General features: G+C 37.7%; 1 protein-coding gene across 2 annotated transcripts in view; it reads left to right on the plus strand.

The window, feature by feature from the left end:
- LOC103047548 (leucine-rich repeat-containing protein 43) overlaps positions 1-21,866 on the plus strand; it is a 34,640-nt gene that overhangs the window by 7,826 nt on the left and 4,948 nt on the right. For both annotated transcript variants that reach the window (XM_022666888.2, XM_049470753.1), the window contains 6 exons: positions 12,832-12,942; positions 13,599-13,741; positions 17,233-17,471; positions 20,158-20,303; positions 20,529-20,607; positions 20,896-21,032. In XM_022666888.2, coding sequence (XP_022522609.2) covers positions 12,832-12,942; positions 13,599-13,741; positions 17,233-17,471; positions 20,158-20,303; positions 20,529-20,607; positions 20,896-21,032 — 855 coding nt within the window. The remainder of the gene's footprint in view (positions 1-12,831; positions 12,943-13,598; positions 13,742-17,232; positions 17,472-20,157; positions 20,304-20,528; positions 20,608-20,895; positions 21,033-21,866) is intronic.

Below are 21,866 nucleotides of genomic sequence, written 5' to 3' on the forward strand. Positions count from 1 at the left end.
AGAATACTAGCATGTCAGTTTAAGACTTACAGAAATATCTGGCACATGCTAACATTTCTGTTGACAAATCTACAATAAGGAAAACATTAAAGAAAAATAGAGTTCGTATTAGGAAACCACGGAGGAAGCCACTGCAAAAAAACATTGCTGCACATTTAAAGTTTGCAATTGAGCACCTGGATGTTCCACACAGCAGTACTGGCTAAATGAACTGTGGACAGATGAAACCAAAATTGAGTTGTTTGGAGGAATACACAACGCTATGTGTGGAGAAAAAAGGCACAGCACACCATCATCAAAACCTCATCCCAACTGTGAAACATGGTGGAGGGGGCATCATGGTTTGGTGCTACTTTGCTGCTTCAGGGACTGGATGGATTGCCATCATCAACGAAACAATGAATTCCCAAGTTAACAGGAAAACTTAATACCATCTGATCACCAACTGAAGCTCAACAGAGGATGGACGATGCAACAGGACAACGACCCAAAACATAGAAGTAAATCAACAACCGAACGACTTCAACAGAAGAAAATACTGAGCCTTCTGGAGAGTCCTGACCTCCTCCCAATTGAGACGCTGTTGTGGCATCATGACCTCAAGAGAGCGATTCACACCAGATATCCCAAGAATATTATAGCTGAACTAAAATAGTTTAGTGAAGAGGAATGATCCAAAATTCCTCCTGACTGTTCTGCAGGTCTGATCTTCAGCTACAGGAAACGATTGGTTGAGGTTTTTGCTGCTAAAGGAGGATCAACCAGTTATTAAATCCAAAGGTTCACATACTTTTTCCACCCTGCACTGTGAATGTTAATGTTATGTTGTGTTCAAGAATTTTTTTCTGTGGTATTAGTTTAAGCAGACTGTGTTTGTCTATTGTTAGATGAAGATCAGAACACATTTAATGACCAGTTTATGCAGAAATGCAAGTAATCCCAAAGGTACTTTTCCTTGCAATTGTATTTCAACAGCTCAGATAAACATTATTATTATTTATCAGATATTTATCAGATAAATATGTTATTATTTTTGCTTACAGGTTTATAGTTTCCTCTGTTTGTGATTTAAATATATCTCTTTTTCTCATACCTCTTAAAATAAGATAATATCACCCCAGGCATCAGACAGAATACATCAGTGACTCAATAAACAATATCTGTCTGTTAAACAGGGTTGGAAAAACCTATATATATAGATAGATGTACATCAGGATTTGGCATTGCTTTAAAGAAAGCTGACTGGTGGTGAGAAAGTGCTGGGCAGTGGTAAAATTCCCCCAGTGTGAATCAATGATCTGTGCTGTAGTTTGACCTTTGTGTGACTGTTTAAATGGTCTGGTAAAGAAAGATATGAAGGATGATTTGTTGATTAATACTGCTGAAGCTTGTTCTGTAAAGATGGACAGATCAGTGCTTTATCACCATTACCAGTAGAGACAGTGAGGCCAGACGCCACGTTAATTTTAGCAGACAGAACTGGTAATGTGTCATCATGCAGGTAGGCCTGTCGCGATAACTATGTTATTGACTTATCGTACAATCATTTTTTTAATCGGCTAATTTTTTACCTTTCACCCAAGTATAGGTCTCTGCAGACGGGAGTAGTGGATGTGTCGAAAGTTGGCATGTGGAAAGGTGTGGGGGTGTCGAAATATGGTGTACGCAATAGAGTGGGCGTATCAAAACTTTACTCCTGAAAATGATTAAAAATACTTATAATAATCACAACTCCACCAATTTTACCCGATTTACACACGGTTTGGTTTGTTACAAACAGCAGAGATGTAGTAATGATTCAGGATGCTGTCACACGTTACAAATATGAGCTGAAATTTTTATGTACATAGACACACACACACTCATATATATATATATATAATTAATTCATTTATGCACTTATTAATATGCCATACCATATGTATGTCTTTGTTAAAGAGCATAATATAAAGTATTTCAGCACCAGTGGCGGATGCTGGTCTTTCAAGGAGGGGAAGCTCAATTTCGGCCTACATCTTAACATATGTAGTTTTATTTATACGTAAATTCTACTCTCCATGAGATTTTTTTTTTTTTAAACAAAAGGCATTATTTTCAAGTTTTCACTCCACAACCAAAAGGTACCCATTCTTTACACTGAACAATTACATAAAAAAGATGCTATGACATGAATAAACATAAAATGATCAGTAAAAAAAAAACATTACGCAAAATCTTTAAAGTTGGTAAAGGAAAAAAATGCAGGTAAATGTATTTCCTTTTTGGACAGTTTTAATTTCCTTGAATAACACAATACTTACTACTGGCCCCTGATCATTAATGTCCTGAGATAGTTTCATCAGGAGGAATGGCCATCAGTACATTTTATTTGTTACAGCACTTCCAGTCAGCCAGCTCACTTTATCAAACCAGAACAGCTGAAAATACCTGTTACTTTTCCCCACCTTTTACACCAAATTAATCTGAGCAGTTGATCTGCTCTGCTGTTTAACTCTAAGTTTTTCTTCGTAAGGAAGACTATCAAATGGCTTCTCCAAAATCCGTCCACAACATTAAACTGTCTGACATTATGTGCAGCTTGCACTGGAGCGAGGCTAGTGTGAAGTGTGTCCGTCTGTGAGTGCTCTCTGACGGTGGAGGGGCTGAGCAGCACCCGCTGGACAGAAACTGCGAAAAGAGTGATCAGAAAGAGTGATAGAAGTCAGAAAGAGTGATAGAAGTCAGAAAGAGTGATAGAAGTCAGAAAGAGTGGTAGAAGTCAGTCTCCAAACACAAGCAGCTACAGAAAAGCACCAGAAATAGAAGCTGGATTTGTTGCTAGTAGTTTTTAATAAAGAAAATGCCGCTATAAGGATTAGGAAAGTCTCCGAACTCAGAACAGAATTAAAATGCTCCCATCACGGATTTTTACACTAAAAGATCGCTGATTCGCTCATTTCAATCAAAAAGGGACTCTGCCTCTGATCATCCAATCATCATGCAGAAGCTGAGCGTCCGGGCCGGCCGAGGCCAGCCCACTGCCCCATAGACCCCCAGAGACGCTGAGCGTCCGATGGGCGGGACAAAGCCCAGCGTTTATCCAATGACTCGTCTCGTTTGGCCGCGCGCTTTGCTCCGCTATTGAAGTCTGTGCACTGTTTACAGCAGCGCTGTGAAGCTGCGGGAATGAGTGAGAGGAAAGCCGCGGCGTTACCAGTGATAAGAAGCTGATTCTGAACTAAGTTCAGCGCGGTGTAGCGCATATTTAATCAGTGACATGTACACACAACAGTATATATTTAAACATTTGTTTTTTACATTTTAGGGGAAGCTGAGCTTCTCTTGCAGTCTTAGAGCAATCGCCACTGATTCAGCACGTATTTGTAATGTGTGACAGCATCCTGAATCATTACTACATCTCTGCTGTTTGTAACAAATCAAACCGTGTGTAAATTGTGATTATTATAGATTTATTAAACTCTTCCTCAGTGTAAATAAATCCACTGGGGGTGCATGGCTGCCGACTCCAAACTGCTGAAACGCCAGCTCCAACAGACCAATAGTCAACCACCTTTCGACACGCCCACACCTTTCGACACGCCCACTACTCTGAGCTGCAGAGACCCACGTCTCCTTTCACCGTCTCTCGGCGAATCTGTCAGACAGCGATATCTATCAGTAAGAAACTGAGTGCACGCAGAGTTTATGCAGCAGTGAGAGTGAGCGGTGACGGTACTGCTACACACACACACACACACACACACACACACAGACACACACACACACAGCCGAGAGTGTTAGCTAGCGAACGTATTCGAGGCTAATTGGACTTTCTCAAAACTAAACAGATGTACGTTTAGAGAAGTCCTTTCTGGGATGGGCTGTGTTTTACAGCCGTATTCCTCAGTTCCGGTGTGGGAGTATTTTGGGAGTATTTTGGCAGTATTTTGGCTTTAAGCCAAATGAGCGAGTAAAACCATCAGCGTGAATCAGCCGGTATGTTTACTTTGTTTCACAACAGTGAAAACAAAAGCTGGCAATACTACTAACCAGAGATCTTATTTAAAGTACAACCATCCAGCTCAGTTAATCCAGCTGAAAACTGAATATAAAAAGTTTTCCCCCAGAGATCCTGCCTCAAACCCCACACGCTATACATGCTGCTGTTTCTTACATTAAAAAATACATTTATAGCAAGAGCTCTGGCCTGCTGAGCTATCTGTGTGATCATACATCTTTTATCTATATGTTGTTACTTTATTTTTTAAGGGTCTGTTTAATATTTAGTGCAGTTTTTCAGAAGCCAGGGCTGTTGTACTTTATTTGTTTTAGTTATTTAGGATATTCAAATATTTTTTTATTAGAAGCCCAATGTCTGCTCTTAATAATAAAAAGTTAGTTTAACTGGTGTGATAGTATTGTGCTATTATTATTGTGCTGTTATTTTTTTATCTTTAAGACACATTGTCTTGGGCGTTTTCACACCAGAACTATTTGTTCCGGTTAAAACGAACTCTGGTCCGTTTGTAACTTTAGTGCGGTTCGATTGAGCAAGTGTAAAAACAGTAATCGTACTCGATGTGGATCAAAAGAACCGGACCGAGAGCTAGAGGAGATGGAGCGGTTCGCTTTGGTGAGAACGTGATCCGGTTTTGATCTGACCCAGCTATTAAATATAAGCCATTTATTTGCGCTAAACGGCTGATAAGACACAGTCTAAACTGATATATTAGCCAGATAACGCTAATTACCACAACTGTGAACAAACACTGTGTCCATGCACGCGCTGTCTGCTGCATTCACTGCTCACAGCCGCGTGACTCTGTTTACTATGTTTAAATCTGCGCTGCACGTAGAAACACTGTGTTTAAAAGCGCAACGTTTCAGCGTTCAGTGTAAAAACACATATATGTGCTGGAACACAGAATCCTCTGGCTATATTTACTTTTTTTTGTATATGTATATTTACTTCCATGCCAGACCACGCTCTGACCAATCAGAGGACACAGCCTGCTTGCGTGTTTATTGGTGCGCATTTTGATGCGTTTACATTTATGCCTGTGTGAAACCAGTAACCTAGCAATAATTTCTGGGACAGTATATCGTCTTGAAAATGCTGTTATCGTGACAGGCCTACATGCAGGGTTTTTGTAATATACCTAACCTAAGGCTGTTTTGGAGAGTTTTTTCTCTATAAAAAATAATTACATGGTTTTAATAAGCTGTTACTGTGAAAGTAGAGTAAAAATTGGGTATAGTAAAATAAACAGTTTTGCAGTAAAACAGCATTAAATTCACTTCACTTCATTCAAAGTACTGATGCTAAAAACCTCATTTTCAGTTTTCAGTACTTGTTTTTTGCTCAGTGAGAGAAATCTAGTCTATTTTGGGCCAGTTCAGTTTCTGAGGTGGATATGCGAAGGCCTGGTAATCGTAATCCAAAGGGCCGATCAATGCCCAGGTCTGTCATATACAGTGATAGCATAGTTATTTAAAACACATAATGTACTGAGAACACGGGGTCTGTGTGTGTGTGTGGTGGAGAAAGAGGGTGTGTGTGGGTGTTGAGCTTGAGTGCTAGCTTTAGCCTGTTATCTTGTTAGCTCGCTAGCCTGTTGTTATTTTGGCGTGGTTGCGGCCGACAATTCCAGCAATAAAGCCACGACTGTAAACGTCTCTCATCCATCCTTTCCAAGTATCCAGACGAATGCTACTATAACTTTTACTAAGGAAAATGACAAAGAAGTAATGCACAGTGATTTAGATAAGTAACTTTAATCTGATAACTGGATTAGAAATAGTAACCCATTAGATTACTCATTACTGAGAAATAGGATCAGATTAGAGTAACACGTTACTAAGTAACTGGTAATAGATGCTTCTGTTTCGCAATAATAGTACTTGCAATTGACTAGGGCAGCTCTAGCAGGGCAGAAATTTCATAATCTGGCTTAGACTGTGACACATTCAAACTCACTTGCTTTATTTTTATCTAAAAAAAGAAGGGGTGTCCACATACTTTTGTCTCTATAGTGTATACAGTAAAAGCAATGATCCCTATTGCCTCATGTACATTAATATAACCCTAGTGCCAGGTCAGAGGTGACGGCCAGAGGAAGTTTGAGGAAGTGTCTACGCTGATGGAAAGCATCAGTGAAGATAGTACACAGGAAGTGGCAAAGATGTAACCTTGTTTTAGGTTTCAACAAACTATTTGTTTCAGAATCAGCTACATTAAATAATGGTGACAGAGTCTTCTCTATTAATGTTCACTGAATAAATAGCAGGTTACCTGTGCTAAAGTTAGCATTAGCGTACCTTGTGTTAATGTGGACGTACTCATCAGTGCATCACTTTGTGGTTTCAGCTTCAGTATAAAAACCACAGGCATGCATACCAACACAGCGTTCTAAAAAGAAATTTAACTGTTTGATGTTGAATCAATAGGAAAAACCCACTCACTCACTCATTTCCCCAGTCTCTTTGATCTTGGTCAAATCCAAATGATTCTCAGTCATTCATTAGAAAGGAGGGTAGAGTATTATCGTGCTAAAGCCTGGTGAGATAGAGATAAGACGTACTCATGGATTATACTAACCACTAATGCTGTCACTCTGTGTCTAACTAACCAGAATAGCAGAATTTGCAGATAATTGCAGATGAGCAGATGATTAGTTCAATTAAATCATGTTTAAGATGATTTGAGGTGTCATGGAAAGTCACATTAATGAGCAGAATAAATTTTGCCAGTAGTCAAAGTTATTCCATAAGTCATTAAACCATTAAACATTAAACCTATACATATATATGTATATACATATATATATAACCACAAAGAACCACACACTGACATTACTCCTGTTCACAATCACATGACTCTGCACACAGCACTACCAGGAATTAAATCACCTGAATATTGATTTCACCTGTTACATGCACTATATATACCCCTCACCGAATCATCGCCGAGGATTATTGGAATTTCTACATACAAAATGTTTCATGTCTTAGCTCTGAAGATACACCAGCAGCTCATTTAAGAGCACAACTTTATTTCCTGCCTCAAAGATAGAAGCACAACAGAAATTTACCTGAACACACCTCACCTTCAGACCAGATATATTCCTAAACTCTCACGCTATTCTAATGTCAAGGCATGAAAATAGACAGTTGAAGGGGTGTAAGACAGAAACGAGCATTGTGACGTGCCTTGCACGATAAGGCCCTTTATGTGAGAGTGATTTTCACCTCATGAACATGTTTTGTATAGCCCATTGACCTATTCTAACTTATGTAAGAAGAGGTATAATATGCCCCCTATAAGTTAATAAAAACACTTGCTTTAAAGCCAGGTTCACTAGTTTTATTATATTGCATTCATATATTCCATGTATTCTGTCATTTAGAATGTTAGTAAAAGTAGTGCCTCAATTTTACACTTTTAACACAATGGCACTGAACCGTACGCTGGGTAGTTACTGTATGTCTACTGTGAGTCCAAACATGTTCAAAACAAACTGAATTCTCCACCCTGCTTGGTGTGCTTGCTTTATGCTTCTTCTCTTTTAAAATGTACTTTTTATGCAGATTTTACTTTTATATAATGATTTTAAAGATTTTATATATTTTTTATATAATGTAGAGGAAAAAAGCGTGAGAGATTAAACGTGAGAGATTTAAATGTGAAATGTAGCAAAAGAGTACAGTAACAAGTCAACCAAAATAGAAATACTTTAGTAAAGATACACAAATCTACGTATATATAAATTAATATTCTTATATTTGGAATTTGTCCTTCTCACCTTTGCAGAGGGTATCTTTTTATAAGATGTTTTCATTGTTTTTCCCTTTCGTTCATGCAGTATTGCTAATTCTGTTGGTAGCAACAGGTGCTTTTACAGTTAAAGTGGCGTTTTTATAAAATGCATTTAATTTTGTCTTCTAACGTACCTTTTATGATTGTGACATTAGAGTTAATAGCTATGCACTAAAAGCCAAAAGCACCCCTAAAATGTTTCCAGAAAATGAAGCATTTCTCCCAGATTTTTTTTCAATCACAAATATTTTTCTATGCACAGGTTAATTCCCTTTGTATGTATTGGAACAACATACAATAAAAACAGAACACTATTTTCTGAGCTGTTTATCTCAGGAGACAAATTTGAGCAGCAGGAGACTTAAGATAAAGTCTCCTTTGTTGTGCATCTAATTCATGCATATTCTTGGCAGTCATATAAAGGTTTGGGTTTGCCTGTCTTACCAGCACATGAACTGTTCTCCCAGTCTTCCAGCTTTTACCTTGACCTTCACATTTTTCTTTGATCTGCCATTTTCAAATAATATTTTACAATGCATAAGCCAAAAGCTGGCCATTTTCCGAGTCTTGATTTCTTCGCACGGATTACTTTTATTTCAGATCATCAGCCTGTTGCATAGAGAAGCCCCTGTTTACTGTATGTTAACATAAGCACTTACAATTTATGAAGCTGTTATAAATGCTTTTTTAAATAGTGTGTTTGATTAGCTGTCAAAAAAATATCTATCCAAATCAATCTGTTCCTGTGTGAAAAAGTATTTGACTCTAAACCTAGTAACTTGGTTGTGCCGCTCTTGGCAGCAACAACTGCAATCAAGCTTTTCTTTACAGAATTGTTTTAATCCAGCCACATTAGAGGGTTTTCAAAAAGCAAAAAAATGTCAGATGGGAAACTCCAGAGTTTGCCCACAGTGGATGAATGAACCAGTCCAGACTGCTTTTATGGTTGTTTTATTCGTAAACTTTCCTTTATTACAACTTTCACCCCAACTGCGTCTTTTGGGCGCAGAACACTGATTTTTATCAAGATTACTGATCATATCTCTGTGAGTATGTGTGTGTGTGTGTGTGTGTGTGTGTGTGTGTGTGTGTGTGTGCACAGTGCTGGTGGTAAAAGTTCAGCATTTATATTTCCACTATTGCTTTAATGACTGTTAAACACAAATGTATTATTTTATTTTTATTTCCTTTTTTTTGACTGGACTAAAATATGGGTATATAGTTTGTCAGCTCAACTACTTCAACTCAACTTAACTCAAATAAAAACAATGCAAATAAACATTTTAGTTAAAGGAATTAAGCAATAGTTCTATTGCAGCTTAACAATTGTGGCATGCTTGTAACTGCTTAGACCTGTAGTTCTCAAAGTGTGGTACAGGTGCCACTGGTGGTTTGTGAGGCATCCCAAGGTGGTACACTAGATGACCTCTAGTGTATTTAAAATAATAAAATGATAAGGACTGAAATCCCTAAAGATTCCACCTGTAATTTTCCTAACATTACATTTATTTGTGTTTATAGTGATTTACCTGTGAAAACCTGTAGAGCAGGGGTGTCCAAACTTTTTTTGTTGGGGGCCAGAAGGAGAAATATATTTGAAGTCACGGGCCACAGACTCTGTAATAAAACAAATAATGAAATATACCACTTTAAATAATACTTTTTTCCCTTATTATTTCATTTACACACCATTTTACTTGACTTACTATCTTTATCTTTGACAGTGTTGTATAAACTAAGATTTTTCAAATTGATGTTTCATTTCATGATGTCTCTCAATATTAAACTCCTTAATTACGGCAACTTTTAGACTCTTTGGCCCGTTTTTCTACGCTATAAATGCGCACTCTCTCCGCTTTTAGACTCTTTGGCCCGTTTCTGACACCTAGCGTTCAAACTTTGAATCTCACATTATAAAAACCTGCTTAACAGCGGGCCAACATTCATTCTATTTCTAAAATACCTCGCGGGCCGCTCCAAAAAAATAAAAGGGCCGCAAATGCCCCACGGGCCGTAGTTTGGACACCCCTGCTGTAGAGTTTTATCATTATTATCATCAGTTTCATTAGTCCTACAGTAAAACCTTGTGAAACGCTACAAGATCAGCTCTATCAACCAACAGTCACCAACAGTTCACTACAGTTTCTTCACTACAGTTAATAGATAAATAAGGTAGTAACACTGTAGTTCACTGCTCTGCACTCCTGTTGTTTGTTTTCCTCTTGCCTCATCTTTCAGAGATTCTCAGTAGATATAATGCATTTACCCGAAACAATAAACAAACAACTAAAATAGATTTTAGTGATCTACAGTGCACTGGTTAATTGTGCATTGTGCAGCTGGATTTAGGGCGTGTCGCTGTGTCTTTGGTATCACAAAGTGCCTTGTGCAGGGTGTATAATAGGGCCCTAAGACTGCAAAAGCAGGCAAGCTCCACACAACAGGTGAAAAACATTTAAGGCGTCTGTTTTTTTTTATTCTCGTCACCTAGTTAAATCAGCTAGTGTCATTATTTCCCTCTTGGGCGGCCGATGTTTCTCCATTAGCTCTTCATCACTGAGTTCATTTAGAGGATTGATATTTGCACGTAAAGCATCCCTGACGCATTTTGACCCCAATTAGCAATGCTGATTCAACAGGAATATCCTTTGAATGGCCACTATCTTCAGTGTGGTTTGAGCTATCAGCATCTGATCTTCCCGCGGGGCTTTTCGTGAAATTTAATAATTTACCCGTGGGACCGGTTCATTTTAAGTGCCCAACTAGACTTAAAACTACAGACAAGTGAAGTCATTAGGACTTGTGATGTTTGATGCTACAGACTGCAGTGAGACGCTTGCAGTTAAAATTAGGAGTGACTTTAATAAACAGTAAGAACTGTAGTTAGAGTACAAGCAAATGTCAAAACCAGACCAGAAGGGATTAAGATAACAAAAGACAGAAATAAAGGGTAAAACCCAGAACAAAACACCAAGATTTAAAAAGCAAAGAGGGCCAGTCACTGGCTGGCTGACACACAAAACTGAGGGGTGCATTCTGGGAGATACAGGGGTGGACAATAAAACTCACTTGGTTTAAGGCCACAATAATTAATTAGGATTTAAGTAAGTAAATGATGTGGGGTTGATGCTGCAGTTGATCGGCAGGTTTAGGTTCAGTAACAGTTTGTGCTGAAAGAATGAGGTCAGCTGACTACCTGAATATACTGAATATAGACCAGGTTATTCCATCAATGGATTTTTTCCAGGATTCATGGGTCTGGAATTGTAAAAGAGTGATTCATGGAGCATGAGATCATCATTTATCATTTTCACACATGGATTGAGAGAGAGTTCACCACAGAGTCCAGATCTTAACCTCATTGAGAATCTTTGGGATGTGCTGGATGGAGAAGAGCTGCTTTGTGCAGCGGTTGGTCAGACTCTACCATCATCAATGCTGCTGCAAGATCTTGGTGTAAAATTAATGCAACACTAAATTGTAATAAATCTTGTAACATTGCAGAAGCTTATTGAAACAATGCCACAGTAAATGTGTGCTACAATCCAAGCTAAAGGCGGTCCAGCGAGATATTACAGTGTGTAATCATTATTTTTTGGTGACGACTTTTTTTTTATTGGCTGGGCAGTGTATTATACTGTAAAATTTAATAAGCTGATTTTACTGGTGAGAATTTGGGAAACCAATCGACTTTAAATTGACTTTTAATTTGAGCATATGAAAATTTCATATACAGTAACCACTGGTTCCTGATACCATTTATTTCTGCATTAGAATATATGGGAAAAGTAATCCAGCTCAGAGTCTCTTCACTTCAGCTCTTAACCAGCATGATGTCACACTCCACAGTAAAGAAAATGGTAATGTGCACCTTAAACATACAATACTGTAACCAGGCAGTCAACCGTTATACAATGTATAACTAAATACCCAAGGGAAGGAAGCTCCATTGCGCAAGCCTGCAAACCAATGATGAGTTAGTGGTGGGAGATTAAAAATTAAAAATAAATGACGTCAGCAACCAATAGGGAAGATGCATTACCTTTTACAGTGTATGAGTATGAATTGTTTCCTCTCATTTTTTTCTCTTGCTTGGAAATAGATTGTAAAGTTGATTAGTTGGCAGAAAACAGAAACACATGGCAAGTTTCAGAATCTGTGTGACTTTGACAAAAGCTAAATAGTGGTGGCTGAAAACAACTACACTGTAAAAAAAAAAAGATTTACAGGGTTAGTAAATATTACACAAAGTTAACTGTGTCACATTTACACCAAAGCAACAGAAAGGGGAATTTCGAGTAAAATCCATGTGTTGTCTAATTTTCAGCAGTAAAACATACTTCAGGAAAGCCATTAAATATTACTAATCTTTGTGCACCTTGTGTTCTAAAAATTATGCACTCACTTTATTTGGGTAGAGTTCACCTTATATATTTGAGTAAATATTACCTGCACTAAACAGCTAGAGATACTTTTGGTAACCTTTTTCAGTTTCATGCAAGTCAACAATTTTTTAACGTAGGTCTTCTGAGAGCTCTTTTGTGCGAGGCATTATTCACATTAAGTAATTCTTCTTAAGAACAGCAAACTCTAAACTGGTGTGTGTTTTTTAGGGCAGTCCAATCTCATCACATTGATTGGACTCCAGGTTGGCTGAATCCTGGAAGATGAAGATCAGAACACATTTAATGACCAGTTTATGCAGAAATCCAAATAGTCCCAAATGGTTCACATACAGTTTACAGTGAGAACATATCCGGGATACCAGGCAGGTCTTGTTGGGTGTTTGTGGTACGCAATGTTCAGGACCTACCAAAAGCGCTTCCAAGCAAGAACAGTCTGTGAACTGGTGAACTGGTTTTAAGAGGATGAATGGATTATGTAAAACACTAGGCACAGTATTTTTGAATGTGTTAATATTTTTGACTGATTAGTGTATTACATATTTCTGAACACTCTCACAAGCTGTTTTAAAATATCACATGTCTTACATGAGAAGTAGAATCATTTGTACAGGCTCTGTTTATCTGTGCTAGGTCTCTGTCATTGATGAGGGGCTGCTGAGGTTCAGCTGTTTGGAAGAGCTGGTGCTGAGTGCTAACAACATCACTACACTTCCTCCAGAGAACCTTCCAAAGACACTGCAGGTGAGGAGCCAGAGTGGGTGTCCGGTTTAGTGAAGGAGAAATCTTGGGTGAAATGGATTTTCTGGTGTGAAATAAAAGTTTAGTAAAAGTAAAAACTTTTGTTGAATAGGTCACCTCCATTCACCCCCAGCATTCCTGAATACAGTGCTTTTAGCTGATGCTCCCAACAGGCTTACAATGCTAGTGATAGGGGCATAGCATCACCTATGCAAAGAAATCATTATTTTTACACCATTAACACACTCAAACTTTATTGGTAAGTTTCAGAGGGCCCTGACATTTAAAACAAGGAAGTGAGAGCTTTGAAAGTGCACTGGGCAAACTGGACTGGCATTAAATTACTTACTTGAAAAGTGTATGTACACCCATGCAATTGTTCTGCCACAGCTAGCTGCTGTTTGAGTACACAGGAGTGTAAGACTTATTTTTGTAATTATAATAATTAATACTATCATATAAATGTGCGCATAGAGCACTTTTATTACATGTCGCAAATGATTTTACAAGTTTTCCTAACTGATTGTTTTTTTTAATAAATAAAAAATGCATATACATGTATAAATTCAGTTTATCATACATTTCTCATTTAAATGTGTTTATTATATTTGCACTGATATATAAAAAGAATTAATCTCTTTCACGTCATACATTTAAAGGTCCTGGAACTTTACGCCAATCATATTTCAAGCCTAAAGAGCCTCAGCACCCACCCTCCTCCTCCTCATCTTCAGCATCTAGGCCTCGGGAACAACACCCTCAGTCACCCAGAGGACCTCCAGATATTTACTGCAGACCTCTGGTAAAGTCTCCAACATGGCTTAATATGATCAAAAATTGTACAGGCAATTTACACAAATATTCACCTTACTGTCAAAAAAGATTCACTTTCTGTTAGGGCTGCAATTTATTAATATTTTGGTAGTTCAATTATTTTTCCAATTAGTCAGAATTATTTGTGTCATGCTCTCCATCTCAGCTCCTGTACCTATCTTTCTCTATCACTTCAAAATTATAGAAACAATCAACACTGTCAACACTGGAGATTTTTATAATTGACATTATTGATTATGTCAACTAATTGTTTCAGTGCTATTATCTATCTATGGATTGGCATTTTAATGCACATATTTTCCCATTGCTTTGTTCTTGTTCTTAACACTGGGTCTAAACCAAAAAAAAAATAAGAGACCCCCTAAAAATGATGAGTTTCTTTGATTTTACCAAATTGAAAACCTCTGGAATATAATCAAGAGGAAGATGGATGATCACAAGCCATCAAACCACCAAACTGAACTGCTTGAATTTTTGCACCAGGAGTAAATCAGTATAAAGTTATCCAAAAGCAGTGTGTAAAACTGGTGGAGGAAAACATGATGCCAAGATGCATAAATTAAAACTGTGATTAAAAACCAACCAGGGTTATTCCACCAAATATTGATTTCTGAACTCTTAAAACTTTATGAATATGAACTTGCTTTCTTTGCATTATTTGAGGTCTGAAAGCTCTGCATCTTTTTTTATTTCAGTCATTTCTCATTTTCTGTAAATAAATGCTCTAAATGAGAATATTTTTATTTGGAATTTGGGAGAAATGTCTGTAGTTTATAGAATAAAACAACAATGTTCATTTTGATCAAACAAAAACCTATAAATAGTAAAATCACACAAACTGATTCAGAAACAGAAGAAGTGTTCTCTTAGTTTATTCCAGAGCTGTACATACCTATAAATCTAAAAGTTCACATGATTGAAATATTGTTTCTATAATTTTCTTAATTCATTAAGAAATTGATTCACATACACCCAATAAATTAAACTATCATATATTTAGCTGTCATTCTATAGAATTCAAGATTCAAGATTCAAGATTTTTATTGTCACATCACAGAGTACAGGTGTACATGTGAGTGAAAAACTTGGGTGCAGATTCCCACCAATGCGTAAAGAATAATATTTACAAGAGAGTAATAAAATAATATAAAATATATAAAAATAGGACATACAGATAACTTACAGTATAAACACTATTTACAATACACTTAATTACAATAAACATGATAACTTACACTATAGACAAATATTGCACAGAACAGATATGCACAGATGTAGATATGCGGATAGTGTGGAAGTAGTCAGTATGTGACAGTATAGCTATGAGTAAGTGCAGGTAAGGAATGAGTTGAGTGGGGAGTGCAGGGGGCAGAATGCTGTATAATATGGAAAAGTCTGATAGATGCAGTGTAAAGTAAAGTGCAGGGTGCAGAGTTTGTATGGGTGTCAGTGGGGTGGGTTGGGCAGAACACCGTTCTACTGGCTATTCCACAGCCTGGTTGCTTGGGGGAAGAAGCTGTCTCGGAACCGGCTGGTTCTGGTCTTCAAGCTTCTGAGCCTCCTTCCACTCGGCAGCTGTGAGAACAGGGAATGGCTTGGATGGAACGGGTCCTTCATGATCTTTTTGGATTTCCTCAGGCAGCGTTTGGTGTATAAATCCAAAAGGTTTGGGAGCTCAACCCCAGTGATGTACTGCGCTGTGCGCACAACCCTCTGCAGGGATTTCCGCTCCAGAGCAGTACAGTTCCCATACCAGGTGGTGATGCTGCCCGTCAGAATGCTTTCCACAGTGCAGGTGTAGAAAGTCCTGAGGATGCTGGGGTTCAGACCAAACCTCCTCAGTCGTCTGAGGAAGTACAGGCGTTGTTGTGCCTTCTTCACCACCCGTGTGGTGTGCTCTGTCCACGTCAGATCCTCACTGATGTGAACACCCAGAAACTTGAAGCTGCTGACCCTCTCCACCGCAGTCCCGTTGATGGAGATCGACGAGTATGCTTTCTCCTGCTTCCTGAAGTCCACGATCAGCTCCTTGGTCTTGCTGACGTTTAGAGAGAGGTTATTCTCCTGGCACCAGTTTTCCAGGATGTTAACCTCCTCTCTGTAGGCCGATTCGTCGTTGTTTGAGATCAGGCCAACAATTGTTGTGTCGTCAGCAAATTTGATGATGACATTGGAGCTGTGTCTGGCTGTGCAGTCGTGGGTGTACAGGGAGTACAGGAGCGGGCTGAGCACACAGCCCTGGGGCGCTCCGATGTTGAGGGTCAGTGAGGAGGATGTGATGTTGCCCATCCTCACCACCTGCTGTCGGTCTGACAGGAAGTTCAGGATCCAGCTGCACAGTGTGCTGTTCAGACCCAGATCCCGGAGCTTGATGTCGAGCCTCGAGGGAACGATGGTGTTGAATGCTGAACTGTAGTCCACAAACAGCATTCTCACATAATTTTTGTGTCCCTAACAAAATGTTAAAAATGTATATTTAAAACTAAAACAACATTAATTTAGCAATGTATCTTTTTATTTAATTATTTATTATTGTGTGAAACAGGTTTTTCTACAGTTTTACTGCAATAATCCAAACATAACTATGAAATACAGTTAAATACATTAAAAAAGTTGTGGTCCCTGGTAGTTGTTATCACATGGGAAAAAAATCTCTCATTTTAAAAAATTAAAACAACACTGATGACATTAGTTGTTATTAAGAAGATGAAGCTTTATTTGTTAATGAAGTTTGTACATCTACTGTCTTTTTCAGTTATCAGACATATTCTCATTAAGTCCATGATTTCATATGATACTAAATGAATTGTGATCTGCTTTGTTTTTAAGGAACTGTGAAAAATAATATACAACTGACAAAGACTGATGTTACCTTTTGTAAGGAAAAATAACGGAGCTGTAATTAATGCATATTGATCCAGTTATAACGTTTTCCATCCTTTAAACCAGTAAAGAAACAGAGTCTCCCATCCTTTAAAGCAGTGTCATCAGTGTGCAGTCGTTCCCCTCACTACCTTCCCCCTGTGAACATTTGTGATCTGTTTATAGTGTAATTGCTTGGGTTTAAAGTTGTTGGCTGTAAGAGCAGGTTAATATATTCCCTGCTGCTGGGAGTGTCTTTATGTTTATTAAGGGCTATGGTGATTGCACTGATGCACTAATGTAGAATTATTACTGGAAATAATTATTGGAAAATGTGGCAGCTGTTAATGTTTTTGTCACTTAAAAGTTAAGAGGATAACCCATTAAACTGAAGTATAAGTGTACTATACAGAAAAGCACTGGTTAATACTGAATTCAGTACCTGTACCACTTAGTCTTTTAGAGCAATAGGTTTGCATGGGTTTTTAAATGTAAGGTTACCTAACTAGTACATGTTAAAATGATATTATAAAATGAAGCCATATAAAACCCAGTTTGGTTTAATGAATTAATTTCATGTTTTTTTGTGACCTGTAGGCCACAGCTGCTGTCTCTAGATCTAAGCTGGTCTGGATTTACAGAGCTAGCTGTTGTAGTGGAGGCTCTCTCAGGCCTGCCTCGTCTGCAGAGTTTAGTTCTAGAGGGCAGCCCCCTGACCCTCACGCCCTCTTACCCAGGCTTTGTGCTGGACAGCCTGTTACGCCTGCTGTACCTAGACGAAACTCGAGTAACGCCAGACGACCGCCACCGCTTTAATGGCCTCGCTCAATTTAAAGGTATGGAAGCTACGCTAAATTAAAGAAAAAAAGTATGAAGCATAAAACCCATTTTCAAGTACAAATCCATTTATTTAATAAGCTAAGCTTGTATACATTAAAGAGCCACCAAACCTTAAATCATATTCTTTCATTAATAGATGAAATGTGTTCCTTTGAAGTAAAGAAATATACCAGTCCATCTTAAATTTATATTAATCTGAATTTCCTAACCTTTAAAAAACTGTTATTGTGGTAATTTCTGCCTCTACAGCGCCCTCTCAGGTTCAACTGTGCTATAGGCGAGGATTGGTAAACAGACACATTACAATATGCAGATCAGTGTATCAAAAATACCACTCCCCTGCTGACAACCAACCATCTGTATCTCACTACCGCAATCAGAGACACACTGCTGCTGCAGTTCAGTCAATCAGCTCTCCCTCCTGCCCTGCCTCTAAACCCATACATCACCCAGTGCCCCTTCCAAACTAACCCTCCCATTTTTTGCCTTTTTGAATTTGAGCTGAGGGTGGAGTCTTCAAAAATCAGGGGGTTTAGTGCCCTTTAAAGGCACACTAGGCAACCCGTGGTTGATTTCTCACGAGTTTGCCCTTACTGGCCGAGAGTAAAGGTGCACTGTTGTGCTCCAGTTCCTTCGGTTCCTCCCCCGAGCCATGTGTGATTGTTTTGAGCACAACAGACTGGTGAACGTGATGAAAGAGTTCATGCACTGCATGAATGAAAAGAAAATACAATCAGGAAAAAAATTATCATTACCATTACCATTCTAGGGTCATCAGTAAATGCTGGTATAGACAGACACACTAGTCTCGTGAGTTTCATGGCAGCAAGCATGACTACATCTTGTACCGGTTTCAGATTTCTGCAGCTCATTATTAAACCCACTTCAAACCAAATCTGCACCAAATAATAAGGTAAATACATGGATAGAACTTCACTTATGAAGCAAGTTTGCCAAATAGTAGATGATGGAAATGATTATCTAGTGTTAGTTATTACCGAGACAACAATGATTCCAGCGAGACTAGTAAGCTAACTGTATAAGCCATTACACTGAATGGGTGCTATTTGCTTGTTGTAACACTTAAACATACTAAAACACTCAACTATGAATTTAAGAACACATATATGAAACTTTTCAAGACATGTACTGGGTAAACTCAGGCAGCTTTACTTATTTTTTGCATGTTTTCTAAGCCGAAGATGTTTACATTTTTCTCAGTCCTGTTACCAAAACTCATGAGACATTTAAAAAGCATGTTTAAAAGCCAGCCCACTAATTCCTTTGGTTTTCTCTTAAGAACGTCTTTATTTTAACCCCTTAACGTCTGTTGTTGCAAATATGCGACTAACCGTTTGATTCAATCAACCTGCCAAGATAGTGCCTGCATTCCCCCAATGCCTGTTAGTGCATATTCGCCACGGACCTAGGAACCTTTGACAATTTACAATTCAAATGAATCTAGAATTCAAATTAATGAAATGTTTCCTGTAATATTTGTGTATATTGTGTTGGTGACAGTAATTGGTGTTATTTATTATTGAATCCCTGCTGTTGGGTGCATAAATAAAACATTGATTTTTCACTGTTATATTACTCTGTTATTGTTATCTTAGTATGGACCATTATGTCTGCTGTAGCAAATTTGCAACATACCAAATTTACCCCAAATAGACCATATTGCCTGTTGTTGCAAATTTGCAACATACCAAAATTTCTATTTATTTTTGTGCAAAAGTGAAATTAATAATCTCAACAATATTTACTATCTACTTAAAGGTAAAACACACATGAAACATTTTTTCATATACAGCTACATTAATTCAGGCGTTAAGGGGTTAAAGAAATGTTTTACTGCATGTTCAAATGATTGATATTTATAACAAAAAATAACTCCCTTCACTGGCACTCATTCCTGTTACTTTTTATGTTTTGAGTAATAGGAATTAAAGTAACAGGACTGAGATTTTAGCATAGAATTAGCAAAAACATGAAAATAGCTAGAATAGATCAAATATACAGAAAAATAAATGAGGAAACTTAATTAATTTTGGTCTTCCCGCGATCTTCAGAAGAACCAGCTCATGATGTCACTTCCTGTTATAGATGTGACTTGTAAAACGTTGCAGATGTTTCAGATGGGGTAATGTGTTACAGTAACAGGACTGAGTGAAACCCAGGGACACAACTAAAATATGTATTTGAAATATTTCAATATTATGCAAAAAAATTGCATCTCTGAAAGATTTTAATAATTATATTTCATGTTAAAGTTTATAGTTGTAGAGTGGGAACAGGTAACAAATGCTATTGTTTCAGTGTTCTAAGTAGTTTTGTTAATGTTTTTAATTGCATATCTTACTTTTGCAATTAGGTCAATGTACAAGACACTATGCTTAATAATAAAATGAATTTTAAAGTAATTTTGTGTGAACATTTATACATGTAATTTCCTGGGAACAGAAATGGCACCATTTTGGTGCAATCTTCTAAAACAGTATAAAACACATAAGTTAACTGAAAAAAGTTGCATAGTGTGCCTTTGAAAACATATTGGCAGTAATCAAAGACGTATTTATACCTCTATTAAAAATCAATTTTGATTTGTCTGTAGGAAAGTTTGTATTATATTTATCTGTTTATCAGAATAAAAACAAAAGCTTCTTCCATTTGTGAGTGCAGTTTGTGAGGAGGCGGAGGTCACGGTGTGTGTTCTGAAGATGAGGGGTGTTCCTAGACCTGCTTTGCCACTGGACGAGTTTCCCCTGGTCAGCCACAGCTATTCTGTCTCATATGAATTCCTCGACCACCCTCAGTCCCAGGATAGTGTATGATGTTTTTCACATTTAATTCATTTATAAAACATTTTTTTAGAGTTATGCAGATATGTTTGACTGTCAAGATGCTGATTTAACTGTAAATGAATAGAACTGCCAGTTTACCTACATACAAAATATGTATAGAGATTAATAATATGTATGTGATGAAATTCTCATACTCAGCAGAGTGATTTTAAAGGTCAGACCTCAGCAGATTTCTATTCAACTCCACAGGAGCAACATGGGGAAGAAGCATCAAGCTCATGTTCTCCAGAAGATCATCTGAAAACAAGCAGAGGAAGACAGAACCAAGGTAACTGTTATCAGAGCAGTTTACTGCTACCTCAACTTTTGCAGTTTGTTTATGTGGAAAATTTGTGATAGATTAATGCTGGGTTACGTTTATCTTGAATGTCAGATCCCAGAGCTATGAATCATGTGTCTGTGTACTTTGGTATGCAGACACATTACAATATGGTTTGGTGTAATATGTCCCCTTTAATTATTATTAACATGATTATTCAGTATGCATTTTTGCATTTTATTTTAAGTAAGGGTTGAACACAAATAAAGGCTAATCAAGAGATTTTTATTCCTGTAGCAATGAACAACACAGCGAAGCAAGAATGGGCTGAAACGATTGAGTTTAATTATAGAAAAACTCATCACAGTCGTGACCTGACAGCACTGAAGAACTTTTTACTTCGAGGTCTTTGGCTCAGCGTTGAAGAGGAGAAGGTAAGGCCCACCTCTTCAAGCAGGCCATGGCATGAATCAGCATACTGTTCGGATCAATCAAACTAGATAATCAAGCCTTTTTTTTGGGGGGGGGGGGGTAATCGTGCCTGGGCAGGCCATGGAAGCATAGTGCGAGTACACCCATAGAGTCTCTATAAAAACACAAAATCCACTGGAGATCCTATGTAAACCTATAGTTACTTACACGAGATACTAGTGTAAACAAAATTCTTTTATTGATGTCATGATTTAATAAAAAACCACTGGAATAATGGGAAGCTCTAAATACACATTAATTAGTCCACTGGAGATCTGATGTATATAAAGAGTTACTTACTAGCTAGTTAGCAAAATAGCTAACTAGGTAGTGTAAAGAGAACACTGAGATAATTAGACAAAAAAGGCCTCTTGACTTGATTTGACTAATGGGAAGAAATATTTATTAATTAGCAAATTTATACTGTTTACTGAATTCTGCTTTTTATGGAGTTATGGAGATATGGATTGAATTCCAGATACTTCATTTAAAATTCCATTGGATCATAGCACAATTATAAATGTTCTGATCTCATTTGTACTTCGCTGGTGGTGTTCCATAAATAAATTCTAGCCATTTGTTCCTTCTCTGAATTACAGGGGTTGGACAATGAAACTAAAACACCTGTTATTTTAGTGTGGGAGGTTTCATGGCTAAATTGGAGCAGCCTGGTGGCCAATCTTCATTAATTGCACATTGCACCAGTAAGAGCAGAGTGTGAAGGTTCAATTAGCAGGTTCTGCTCTAAATATTGCAATGCACACAACATTATGGGTGACATACCAGAGTTTAAAAGA

This window comes from Astyanax mexicanus, chromosome 22 (genome assembly GCF_023375975.1).
Source record: "Astyanax mexicanus isolate ESR-SI-001 chromosome 22, AstMex3_surface, whole genome shotgun sequence".
Taxonomy (NCBI): domain Eukaryota; kingdom Metazoa; phylum Chordata; class Actinopteri; order Characiformes; family Acestrorhamphidae; genus Astyanax; species Astyanax mexicanus.